General features: G+C 43.2%; 4 protein-coding genes across 5 annotated transcripts in view; 3 read left to right on the top strand and 1 right to left on the bottom strand.

Annotated features, from left to right (window-relative positions):
* LOC134183956 (tubulin-specific chaperone D-like) overlaps window positions 1-3,266 on the top strand; it is a 17,986-nt gene extending 14,720 nt beyond the window's left edge. The window contains exons 37-46 of the mRNA XM_062651548.1: window positions 329-520; window positions 1,976-2,044; window positions 2,101-2,178; window positions 2,236-2,325; window positions 2,384-2,471; window positions 2,617-2,726; window positions 2,787-2,865; window positions 2,924-2,981; window positions 3,047-3,087; window positions 3,144-3,266. Of these exons, the coding sequence (XP_062507532.1) occupies window positions 329-520; window positions 1,976-2,044; window positions 2,101-2,178; window positions 2,236-2,325; window positions 2,384-2,471; window positions 2,617-2,726; window positions 2,787-2,865; window positions 2,924-2,981; window positions 3,047-3,072 (790 nt within the window). The 3' untranslated portion in view covers window positions 3,073-3,087; window positions 3,144-3,266. The remainder of the gene's footprint in view (window positions 1-328; window positions 521-1,975; window positions 2,045-2,100; window positions 2,179-2,235; window positions 2,326-2,383; window positions 2,472-2,616; window positions 2,727-2,786; window positions 2,866-2,923; window positions 2,982-3,046; window positions 3,088-3,143) is intronic.
* Window positions 3,267-6,546: 3,280 nt separating this feature from the next.
* Window positions 6,547-8,125, top strand: LOC134184496 (ADAMTS-like protein 1). Its single transcript, XM_062652198.1, has 4 exons — window positions 6,547-6,861; window positions 7,131-7,203; window positions 7,272-7,819; window positions 7,904-8,125. The coding sequence occupies exons 1-4, from the start codon at window positions 6,771-6,773 to the stop codon at window positions 7,915-7,917; spliced, it is 726 nt and encodes a 241-aa protein (XP_062508182.1). The 5' UTR covers window positions 6,547-6,770; the 3' UTR covers window positions 7,918-8,125.
* On the top strand, window positions 7,909-8,862 carry LOC134184497 (uncharacterized). Its single transcript, XM_062652199.1, has 3 exons — window positions 7,909-7,913; window positions 8,139-8,323; window positions 8,380-8,862. The coding sequence occupies exons 2-3, from the start codon at window positions 8,143-8,145 to the stop codon at window positions 8,655-8,657; spliced, it is 459 nt and encodes a 152-aa protein (XP_062508183.1). The 5' UTR covers window positions 7,909-7,913; window positions 8,139-8,142; the 3' UTR covers window positions 8,658-8,862.
* A 903-nt stretch (window positions 8,863-9,765) lies between these two features.
* LOC134184830 (FAD synthase-like) overlaps window positions 9,766-12,500 on the bottom strand; it is a 6,407-nt gene continuing 3,672 nt past the window's right edge. Inside the window, exons 6-14 of one of the 2 annotated variants that reach the window (XM_062652588.1) lie at window positions 12,464-12,500; window positions 12,125-12,215; window positions 11,958-12,068; window positions 11,085-11,165; window positions 10,932-11,030; window positions 10,374-10,498; window positions 10,248-10,315; window positions 10,113-10,186; window positions 9,766-10,051 (exon numbers count right to left, since the gene is read on the bottom strand). The exon at window positions 12,464-12,500 is cut by the window's right edge and continues 46 nt beyond it. In XM_062652588.1, coding sequence (XP_062508572.1) covers window positions 9,913-10,051; window positions 10,113-10,186; window positions 10,248-10,315; window positions 10,374-10,498; window positions 10,932-11,030; window positions 11,085-11,165; window positions 11,958-12,068; window positions 12,125-12,215; window positions 12,464-12,500 — 825 coding nt within the window. In that variant the 3' untranslated portion in view covers window positions 9,766-9,912. The remainder of the gene's footprint in view (window positions 10,052-10,112; window positions 10,187-10,247; window positions 10,316-10,373; window positions 10,499-10,931; window positions 11,031-11,084; window positions 11,166-11,957; window positions 12,069-12,124; window positions 12,216-12,463) is intronic. The other variant, XM_062652589.1, reaches the window with a different exon arrangement.

Raw genomic sequence — 12,500 nt, 5'->3', positions numbered from 1 at the left:
ACGGACAGATAGATAGGCAGACAGACAGATAGACAGACAGATAGACAGAGAGATAGACAGATAGACAGGCAGACAGACAGACAGATTGTTATATTTGAAAGCTTACTCTACCAATGACAATCACTCACTTCATACAAGATTTAACTAAACAAAACAGTTGGTGAACAAAATGTTGAATGTCTCTATCAACAGACAGACAGGCAGACAGAAGGACAGACGTACGTACATTTGTACATACAAACTGATAGACCAACAAACAGATGAGTGATCATATCAAATGACTACATGTGCAGACACTTTGCAACAATTGTGTTGTTTCACACTGTAGTTGTGATCAAGACGCACTAAATTGGGCTGCTCCTTCAGAATCGTTCCCCAAATCAGTTCAATTGCTGTCTCTTCCTACCTATCAATACTCAGCATTACTCGGCTTAATCGTCAGTGTCGGTGGACTGACGGAATCACTAGTTAATCATTCAAGCTCATCTTTTCTTCAGTATCTGAAGCAAATCTCCTCCAGGTGTAATGTCTGTCTGTCTGTCTATCTGTCTGTCTGTCTGTCTGTACATGTATATCTGTCTGTCTGTTTATCTACCTGTCTGCCTGCCTGTCTGCGGGTCTGTCTGTCTGTCTATCTGTCTGTCTGTCTGTCTGTCTGTCTGTCAATCACATATACTTGAACTTTTATCCATGATACATTTTGCAATGCAGGGTATTATGTCCTGTTTAACTGTCTGTCTGCTTGCCTGTCTGTCTGTCAATCACATATACTTGAACTTTTATCTATGATACATTTTGCAATGCAGGGTAGTATGTCCTGTTTAACTGTCTGTCTGTCTGTCTGTCTATACATGTATATCTGTATCTCTGTTTATCTACCTGTCTGCCTGCCTGTCTGCGGGTCTGTCTGTCTGTCTGTCTGCCTGTCTCAATCACATATACTTGAACTTTTATCCATGATACATTTTGCAATGCAGGGTAGTATGTCTTGTTTAACTGTCTGTCTGTCTGTTTGCCTTAAATACCTTGTTGACATTCGTGCCGTAAATTCAAGCTTGCTTGCATGGTGCATGTGCTGTACGTTAGGCTTAGCACACAGCTACTAAGGTCAGATCAACAAAAAATTTATGCTTGGATATTTGGACACAAAAATCGAACCGACGGGTTGAAATAAAAAGCAATGATCATGTGATATTTTGAGCATGCGCAGTTCTCTTTACATTTGCATTATGTGCTGGCATGGCATAATGGATGGATTCAGTTGTGATGCCGGGATCTTTTGTTGAACTTGTCATAAACTAGTTGTCAGTTTTAGTACAGATATCAGGGGTGGACATCAATGTTTCTCGTTGTTCACTACTTTAGGGGTGTAGCAAGCAAATTGAAAGTGGTCGTACCTAGTGTGAGCTAGAAGGCGTGGTCAGGTCACGTGACAAAGCACAACTAGCGTGCGCTATGTTCTAAACAAGTCCACACCAATAGTTTTCGTCAGTATTCTGCCTGTGCACACACAAACTGGTCACGGACAACTTGGAGATCCATCCAATCTACGTTGTCTGTTACTTACTCTAAATGAGTAAATCTATAAATGATATATTTAATCATCTATGCCGGTAGTTGTGGCAATCACCTACTGGTGAAAATCCAATTTTATCAAAACTGGTTGGGTCATGCACTACACGCTGTATTTAAGAAATTACTAACCTGGACCTGCTGATCAAATGTTAAGGATCCATGCAACAGAAAGAAATGAGGATCTATAGTTGTTATCTGTAGATCATCGATATGGTGACTTTGTGCGAGTTGCTTTATGCAAACACGAGTTTCCTGTGTTCCTCGTGTTAGACTGATGAGTTTTTACAAAGCAAATGTGATTGGTTGTTTGCACTGGTGTGTGTCCCTACTGTTGGGTACATGTTGGCTACTCGTACTCGAGTGTGATTGCTGTATGCATCATGCCATGTGTGTCTGCTAGTGTTCACGAAATGCATCAGTTCATGGAAACCTTACTGAGTATCTTCACAAATCATCATAAGGACGACAGGTACTTAGACGTTCCTGACATCCTGTGATTGTGTTGTGTTACCAACTACCCTGTAGAGTGACAATTCCCTTCTTCAAGACTGTTGATCTCCTCTTCTCAAGTTCGGCATTAAACATTCTACTAACAGACAGCCAGTATGACAATCTAGTCTCTGTATTCAACTCTCGATGCTTAAACGTCGATTTTTCTAGAGACACATTTTCACTACGTTTGTTCAATCTGTGCAAAGATGAAATAGCTGGAAGCGGCGATGCCAAGAAAATAATTGCCAGCATCAGCGTGTATTGATTACAATACCATATCCTTTGAGTCTAGTCATGTGACTTCTATTTTGTTTAGTTTCTGTGGTTTGATTGCTTTTTCTGGTGCTGTTCGACGCAAAACGATCGAACGATTGTTGATCTTTCTATGTCACAAGTATCCTCGGGTATCGTCACTATTGTGTGTGTGTGTGTGTGTGTGTGTGTGTGTGTGTGTGTGTGTGTGTGTGTGTGTGTGTGTGTGTGTGTGTGTGTGTGTGTGTGTGAATGAATGAATGCGTGAGCATCGAGTGAAGTGAGTTTCTCTCTTAGGTTCGTACGGCCACTGCTGACCAGTTGTACGTCGCACTGCTGACGTTTGATGATGCTATACCTGATGGTTGTCATGACGATGTCATGACAATGTTGAGTGAAACGCTATGGTCATTACATTGTTGTAACTCATGCACACTAACTAATTAATTAATAATATTCGAATTCAGGAACTCGAGTGTGGAAACTGTCAGACCCATTCGGAACAATTTATGTGACATTTTTGGCATACCGAAGCCGAAGGCAAAGGTTAACTATTTATGAACGAATTTATTGATTGAGTGTAGATGTTCTGTTGTACATCTAGCGCATTGTGTCTACAGTCAAGGCGTCTAGTAATTCGAATGATGAAATGGGATATAAAGGTTTGATAGTCAATTAGAACTGACGTCATTCTGGTGGTCACATGTTCTTGTTCTCACCCTTTCAGATCTGGTTGATCGGGTTGGATATTAAGAACTACCGACGAAGGTGTGACAACATTACTGGGTTTGTTTGGGAGCTCTTGATGTGACACATGCATCTAGGAATGACTGTCTAGCTGTGGTATGTCGACCATGTTATGCATGTGGCATATCAATGTTCTGGGACGATGGAACTCACTGATTTATGTTCAATGAGAACCAGCTTATTCTGATATGTAGAGCAGAATTTGAAATATTGCTAATATATCTACATATATATACATATATATATATATATATATATATATATATATATATATATATACACACATACATACATACATACATTTTTTACAAGGACCCTTAGGGCCCAGGTTCGATACTGCAATGACTATACTTGCTATACTCTAACCTTTCTATACTCTACACTTTCAGCAGTCACACTATCATGTCACTAGGTACGTCATACTTGCTGTACTTCATACTTCATACTTCATGCTTCAAACTTGCTGGACAGAACTGACACTCCGGAGAGAGAGGCAAGTGTATGTTAGTTCCTTGCCCAAGGGAACTTATGTATGTGGCCCTCCCGCACTTGAACTCTGACCCGAAGGTCCCGGATGTTGCCAATCTCCAAATGCACACTCTAACCAATTGAGCCACATACATACATAGATACATACATACATACATACATGCATGCATGCATACATACATACATATATATATAGGTATATATATATACATACCAGGGGTGTCCCCAAGATTTTTGTAAGGCACGGCGGAAATTGCTATAACTATGCCCATTCCAATTTTGTGGTGGCGGGCTCCAGGAAAGCTTTGGTGCGGGTTTGCTTACCCCTGAGATGCCACAAGCTGTTGTCATGGAATGCTCAGGCACAAACGGAACAAAGTGGTTTATTTTTAAAGTTTCTCTCTGTCTTAGTTCACTGTGCTTCACCACATGGTAGCTATAACAAGCCTTATAGCCACTGGAAAATTTCCAGACCTCAAGAAGCTGAGAACCTACTAGTAGTACAGGAAGGGCCAGATATCTACAGAATCGTTTGTTACCGTCAGATACTGACCTACATAGGGGGCAGTGCTGACAACCACTGTTGATGTTTGAGTACCTAGATTACAATTAAGTTCATGCCATATCTTCAAACCAAGCATCCCAGGAACTACTTGTTAGTCTCAAACAACTTCCCACTTTTCAAAATACAAATACAAGTCCATTATCTTCATAGCTAATCACTGTCTACTCATGCCGTAAAGCATGGCGGGCCTGTGCCAAGTGGAAGCCAAGGCATGGTGGAGCGCCGTGCATTTTGTATGCTGGGGACAACCCTGCATACATACATACATACATGTATATATATATATATATATATATATATATATATATATATATATATATATATATATTGTATTGTCATTACACAATCAATGACTTGATATTGTGGACACCAATTGTCTGAACTTTTCAATAATAATTTTGATAATTTGGACGAAATTTTGTTTACTTGTAATGCACGTGCTTTTCACGTGTTGTTTACTACGTCGCATTATTTTGGTTTCTTATTCTGACGAGGTGTCATTATGTTGAGAGAATTACCTTACCATGCACATACCAGCAGGGCATGGAGCGTCATGAATTGTCAGACGTTGTCATTCCTTGTACAAATTTGTTTCTGCAGAAATCAGATATTGTTGGATGTTTCACTGCTGTCCATTACAGGACGGTTGATTCTTATTCATTGGCTGAGAAATCAGCACATGCATATTTTTAATTATCTGAATGTTTGATTATCTGGCCTGTTGATGTTTGGGTAGTCAGATTACATTGCACTGTGTGCTAATGTTGTTTGACCAGATAGTGTTTCTAAAGGAAGGAAAGGTATTCACTATTGTCTTGTCAAATGTCAACCTAATTAAGGAACTTCTTGGTACCCCCAATGACCAAAATGCTCCAAGAACAAGGGAATTACTGATGGTGGTGCTACTCCTCCGGAAGTAGTTCACCTAGTTCTTTGCTTCTTTCTCTTGGATGCTCAGTTCTGGTCCTTCTCTAGCAGTGGCTGCTAACAGCACTGTGTTGAGACATCAAGGATGGGCAAGAGAGTGACTTCTAGGTCATATTCATCCGTGAGTCTGGGTCAAAGAAAATGATGTCTGATCTACTGTTGTTGATATACTGGTATTGGGGCTCCTTTCTGTGTGGTAAGTTTAGTTGACTTAGACAGTCACACCATGTTGACACGATGGAATTGTGTGTGTGTGTGTGTGTGTGTGTGTGTGTGTGTGTGTGTGTGTGTGTGTGTGTGTGTGTGTGTGTGTGTGTGTGTGTGTGTGTGTGTGTGTGTGTGTGTGTGTGTGTGTGTGTGTGTGTGTGTGTGTGTGTGTGTGTGTGTGTGTGTGTGTGTGTGTGTGTGTGTGTGTGTGTGTGTGTGTGTGTGTGTGTGTGTGTGTGTGTGTGTGTGTGTGTGTTAGTGTGTGGAGAGGCCCACGTCCAGTTTGCATGTGATCAAATGATAGCTGTTTGATTCGAGGTCCTTGCCACAATCACAGTATCAACTCAACACTCGGGAGTATCCTTACCCTGTTCAAGTCACCAAACAATCAGGGAGAGATAGTGAGTGCAAATTGCAAACATGATGGAATGGTAAATACCCAAACACCTGCCCCTCTTACTGACTGTGTGTTTTATTTGTTGTTCATCAATTGATCATCAACATCTCATGTTAGCTGTTGTCGTGTCCGTTTGTGTTTGTTGTTTCAGTTACGATGTTAATTGACCAGTTCTGTCAGAGCAGAGTCATCTGGTAGTGATGTAGACATCATTACCAATTGGTAACATCTCGGAGCTTGCAATTGGTTAGTTGAGTGCGAGTTCCTAATGGCCTTGTCAAGATCAGGAAATGTGTGGGGGCAATATGAACGTTGTGTGTGTGCCCATCTGTCAATTAAGACTCAATTGATGTCCTGGCTAGTGAAAACAACCATTATCATCATAACTATACCTAATTGGGTGGGTTGCTTGCTGCCACTTTGAATCAGTTATTGTTATGGTGCCAAGAATCCCTTGATATGTTGACCTAGTCAGTCATACTGTGGCTGCTGTGTGTGTGTGTGTGTGTGTGTGTGTGTGTGTGTGTGTGTGTGTGTGTGTGTGTGTGTGTGTGTGTGTGTGTCCATCTCTCTGTCTATCTGTCCGTCTGTAATTCCGTTGTCATTGTCTTTCTTCCGTCATTGTTTCTAACGGAATGCAGAGAATACACATCACTTGTCTATCACAGTTTCTAATGTTACTGTGTCACACCCAACATTCTAAGTCACTTGTGTGTAAACTCTTTACCTCGCATCTGTACTAGTTCAGGGCATCGCTGACAACTTGAATTAACCACCAACTCGTTTAATTAATTAAGTTAATTAGCAGATACGAAAATGGTTTAATTAAGCCCAATTTATACGGGAGTTTGCAAGATGTAAGTCTACCGGTATGTGGCACATCCGGGTAGGGAAACGACCGGCAATTTTGTTTGGTGTCACGCGTTTCACTCTCCTGCAAGTTTGCTTTTACGAATCTATTGGTACTCACTGTTTACCATCGATTTATCACAACTTCTTGCGTGTGTGCAACTGAAACAATTGCAACACATCAAGGCTTCCTTTTCACTCGTGTAGCCACAACTTCTCTAGCTTCCTACAACAGGTGTGCTCGCATACGACAGGCGGACACTCACAACAATGTGGAAAAGCAGTCAAGTATGCTTGATTGGCGTTGTCATCGGCTGTCTCTTGGTGTCGGTCGCAAGCCAGAGCGGTGTCCTCTCTGGAGGTGTGCATACAGTAAAAGTTGTCTCAATGTTCGCAGAGTAAACAATAATTAGCAGCTTGCGGTCGCATCTAGCGTCTAGATTTGCGACTGCTTGCTCGAGTGGTATGCCTACGAGTGTATTGATTGGAACTCTCTTTGCATGATGATAGAGTTGTTGTGACGTATTGATTCCCGCTTGAGTGTGTGCGCATGCAGAGAGATGCATGGCGGAGTGGTTCGTGCTTATCTAGTTAACTTAATGAAAGCGTTTATGTTTTTATTTCACGCAGACGACGTGCTTCTCTTACCAACTGAGACAACCAGCGACCCATTCGACCAGATACAACTCTCGGAACGATACGAGTGAGTCGGCTATCTACATGTACATGTACAAACAGCCTGTCATTGGTGTTTGTATCTAAACCCTACAGCTGGCGCACCGGACGGTATAGCCCGTGCTCTGTCACTTGCATTGGCACCCAGACGCGGGACGTCTATTGTGTGGAGACCCTCCGAAACGGCAGCGAAATTCGCGTGGACGAGAACCTCTGCGACAGCTACTCGGTAGTTGTCAAACCCAACTCCGAACGGACATGCGGCCGGGAGTGTATCGAGCACGCGTGGAACACAACCTCCTGGTCAAACTGTTCCGCCGTTTGCGGCAACGGAACGCAAACGCGTGGAGTGCGCTGTCGCAGAGTGACGTCGGGAAGGAACGTCGCGGACAGTGAATGCATCCGGAGAGGCGTGGGTGGCAAACCGCCGGAGTCTCGAGTGTGCACGAGGGTTTGTTTCTACTCAACAGGAAGGTGGAGGCCATGCAGTGTGACGTGCGGCGGTGGCAAGAGGACGAGGGGAGTGCGCTGTATCCGCAAGGGGACGGATAGAAGCATGAGTATTGTCCGTCTCTCACACTGTTCTGCAGACGAAACGTTGACAATGCCCAAGACAAGTGAAGACTGCAATAGGAACGTTTGCGGTGAGATGTTGCCTCTAATTAACATAATTAATGTAACGGCTGCACGTCTTATTCAATTAATGCGCGTCTCTTTGCCGTTTGCAGGTGAACACAAGTAAGAATGCATTTGGTTCAACAACATCAATTGTCTGCTGGTGTTCATAATTTGCTTTAGCCTCTTTCACAGTCCCTCTTAATTAATTAACGCCTGAAGGCTAGTTGCTAGTGTGCCTCTTAACGCGCACAGGCTAGAATTTAGTGTGCGCGCGTTAAGAGGACGATGCCTAGCCTGCGCGCGTTAGGAGAGACTGGCTACCGTATGTTTTGTTTTGTTTGTGAGGTGGATGACGGGTGGGTACGGAGAGTGTTCGAGTACTTGCGGCGGAACGAAGACTCGTAAGGTTGTTTGTGCTTTCGTCAAAAAGGACAGATCGTTTACTGTGAGCGACGACGAGGAGTGCGATTTTGTCGGTGCGAAGCCGAATGCGACGACAACCTGTGGACAAACCGTTCCCGCCAATGACGGTAAGAGCGCACGTTAGGTACGAGTACGTAGGGCGATAACGCGCGTTACTTGGCAGGACTCTATGACCTCATTCGAGATTCGATTTGCCCGGATACTTGTTGTTACGGACACTGTATGGCTAGGCCTACTCCGTGTCGCTTTACATACCCCGGTGGTGGCTGCGGGTGTCCCGTTACAACTTACACCGGCACGTGCCAGCAGGAAGTAACGCACGAGGACAACCATGAAGACGTCACAGTGCGATGCACCTGCCAGCACCCTGAAACAGGAGGGAGAGAGCTACTCAAAGAAATAGACGATTCTCTTCCGACCGGCGGGCCGCCGCTAGATTAGCTAGAGGTCTAGAGTTGCCAACTTCGTTGCAGTCTATGAGCAATAATTTTGGTAATGATATTGGGGGGATTGACATTTTGCACTGTCTGCGCATGATCAATGGCTGCAAACAATTATCTAGGAAAGGGAAAGTAGATAAGAGTTGAAATCCGTCTGCTTTAGCTAGTAGTAAAGGCGTGAAATCAATGCATGCCACTGAGGCAGAGTATATTGCGTGCAGTATCTAGGCTGTTTTGTCTTCTAGTTTACCCTAACTCCTTGTTACCTTAACTCCTTGTAATGTTACCCTAACTCCTTGTTACCTTAACTCCTTATAATGTTACCCTAACTCCTTGTAATGTTACCCTAACTCCTTGTAATGTTACCCTAACTTCTTGTAATGTTATCCTAACTCCTTGTTACCCTAATTCCTTGTAATGTTACCCTACCTCCTTGTTACCTTAACTCCTTATAATGTTACCCTAACTCCTTGTAATGTTACCCTAACTCCTTGTTACCTTAACTCCTTGTAATGTTACCCTAGCTCCTTGTAATGTTACCCTAACTCCTTGTAATGTTACCCTAACTCCTTGTTCTCGAGCTTCTATGACAAAGTGCTATACAGTAGTAGACAGAGAGAGACAAGAGCTTTACTTAATTAATTAATTAACTAACAAAAGCCCACGTAATATTAAAAAAATTGTTTTACTTGCCGACCTCAATCCAATAATTATTTCACCCGCTTCATCCTAGACGTTGCAAATTGCCTCTAGTCTTGGTTCCGATCTGCGACAAGCTCTCGCCTTTTGTGTATAATCGCCATACCAAATGGCTTCCAAACATTTAGTAATGACAAGCAATGTAGCTACTTGCTCAACCAGCTAGATTGTGGAAACTGTTTTGCCTTGGTACCAGCGCCATTTTTAAAAATTAATAAACAAAAGGGTTCAGTTTGTATGCGCTTTGTTTGCCTGTTTGTAAATAAAGTCTTGCTAGACATTCACAGAGAACAGAACTGTAGAGAGGAAGAAGTCACATGTACTAGAACAACAATTTGTGACCCCTAAACCAATGAAGAGTAAAACTAAATTCGGCGTCCGTCTGGCATGCACGTGTCCGTCATTTTGTCATTGGCAATGCTAACGGAAAACACTTTATTGTGCGAGCGCATGTCGTCATAAATATACAAACGAGCAACCTATTATACACGGAATTTGGTAATTCAAAACTAAAAAATTCTCTTCGGTAGCAATAACTTTCAAATCATCGGGAGGGATTAAGTGTTTGACTTAACCCTGCCTGCTCTTTCCAGACTGTCATCCATTAGGTTATATGCCGGAAGATATTCACCTGGTGAATCACCTTGAAGGGCAGGATTCGGTAGTGTGTTGTTAGTACTGCCAATCGACGTATAGCTATAACACAATTGCATGCACTTCCACTGTCAGCATTAATGCCAATGATAAACGTGGATACCCTTGATCGTACAGACAACAGTATGGAATATTGAGGTGTCTGAGGAGTGACCAGATATCACTGTAGCGCCACTCCTAACACAAGGAAACAGTCGATATACAAACGAGTTAAGGCAGGTTTCCGTTACCGACTGACTAGAATAGGGAATATCCGCATGTATTGGGGCCAGTCACAGTCCGTCATTAGAAAATGACTTAGAGTATCTACAAACGTATAGACAAAGAATGTATGGTGTGTTAATTAACGTTTGTATCATCCTACCTGCCCCTGGATCACCACGTCTGGTGCCCATCACGATGGCCTTGATCTTTGGATGGGACTTGAGTAGGTCGACGAGGCCTGACTTGACTGAGACCGTTTCTTTTGTTATAAGATGAGAACCATACCTATAGCAATTCAGTGATACCAATAAGTGAACACACTGGACCCATTCACAACTGCATCATGCGTTACTCCATTCATCGGAGACTACCCACTCCCCATCATGCACATCAGCCAACACCAAGACAACTTTCTCCGCTTTTCTCTACTTAACGTCACCCTACTAACCCTTTACACTAAACACACCCCACCAACTCACACCACTACGTGTGTGGTGTGTGTGTGTGTGTGTGTGTGTGTGTGTGTGTGTGTGTGTGTGTGTGTGTGTGTGTGTGTGTGCCCTACTACACTGCCCCATGTATATGTTAGTTACCCCATTGCACATCGTCCTTCAGCAAGACAACACTTGTATACGAGATTTTCAAAATTAAGGGGGAGGGAAAGCCTATTGTGAGCATCTTTACAAGCAATCCGATATTATGAGATTTTACAACTGACCGTTTGACAGTCACGCTGATAAACTCTTCTATTTCAGAAAACGGTTCTCCATCAGCGATGTATAGTAGTACAGGAGCTTGCTTGAATTTCCAACGTCTGCTAGTGCAATTGCAAATTGTACAGACTCCCTTGATAGCTAGACAACCGACTGACTTGTGAAGTGCAGCCCAGTAGAGATGAAGCAGAACAGTGCAGTCCTTGCCACCATTAAAGCTCAAGCACATTTGATCGGGTCTAAGACAACAGCAGTGTGACACACACACACACACACACACACACACACACACACACACACACACACACACACACACACACAGTGACACAAACACACACACACACACACACACACAGTGACACAAACACACACACACACACACACACACACACAGTGACACAAACACACACACACACACACAGTGACACAAACACACACACACACACACACACAGTGACACAAACACACACACACACACACACACACACACAGTGACACAAACACACACACACACACACACACACACACAGTGACACAAACACACACACACACACACACACACACACACACACACACAGTGACACAAACACACACACACACAGTGACACAAACACACACACACACACACACACACACACACACACACACACACAGTGACACAAACACACACACACAGTGACACAAACACACACACACACACACAGTGACACAAACACACACACACACACACACACACACACACACACAGTGACACAAACACACACACACACAGTGACACAAACACACACACACACACAGTGACACAAACACACACACATACACAGTGACACAAACACACACACACACACACACAGTGACACAAACACACACACACACAGTGACACAAACACACACACACACAGTGACACAAACACACACACACAGTGACACAAACACACACAGTGACACACACACACACACACACACACACACACACACACACACACACACACACACACACACACACACACACAATTGACAAAGCAACTTACTCATACTGAGCAAATGCTGAATCCAGAACTTCAATGGCTTGCTTAATACAGCGACCTCTTTGGCTGTCTACCTCACTCTCACTGTACAGCCGGTCGACGATAGCTTGACAACTGAATCAGAGAGAGATAGTGACTGATATAAATGGGTTTGAACTCGACTGTCATACCCAGAGCAACTCTTGATGTGACCCAATGGCATGTGTGTAGCCACATGGGAGGCATCAGAGTCATCATCAGATGCGATTTCCACAAGATAGTCTACAATAGACTTTAACTTGTTAGTAAATTGTCACACACACAAACAGACAAACAAACAGACAAACACACACAAACAGATAAACACACACAAACAGACAAACAAACACAAACAGACAAACACACACAAACACAAACAAACAAACAGAGGGACAAAGACATGACCACACAAACACAAACAGAGGGACAAAGACACGACCACACAAACACAAACAAATGCATTCAGACCGCCAGTGACGCACTACCATAACCTCCTAGTTCATCTTTTAATATCCGGCAGGCTTCTTG

Source organism: Corticium candelabrum, chromosome 9, assembly GCF_963422355.1.
Source record: "Corticium candelabrum chromosome 9, ooCorCand1.1, whole genome shotgun sequence".
Taxonomy (NCBI): domain Eukaryota; kingdom Metazoa; phylum Porifera; class Homoscleromorpha; order Homosclerophorida; family Plakinidae; genus Corticium; species Corticium candelabrum.
Note: the sequence above shows the minus strand (reverse complement) of the source record. Positions and strands in the feature narration are given on the sequence as shown.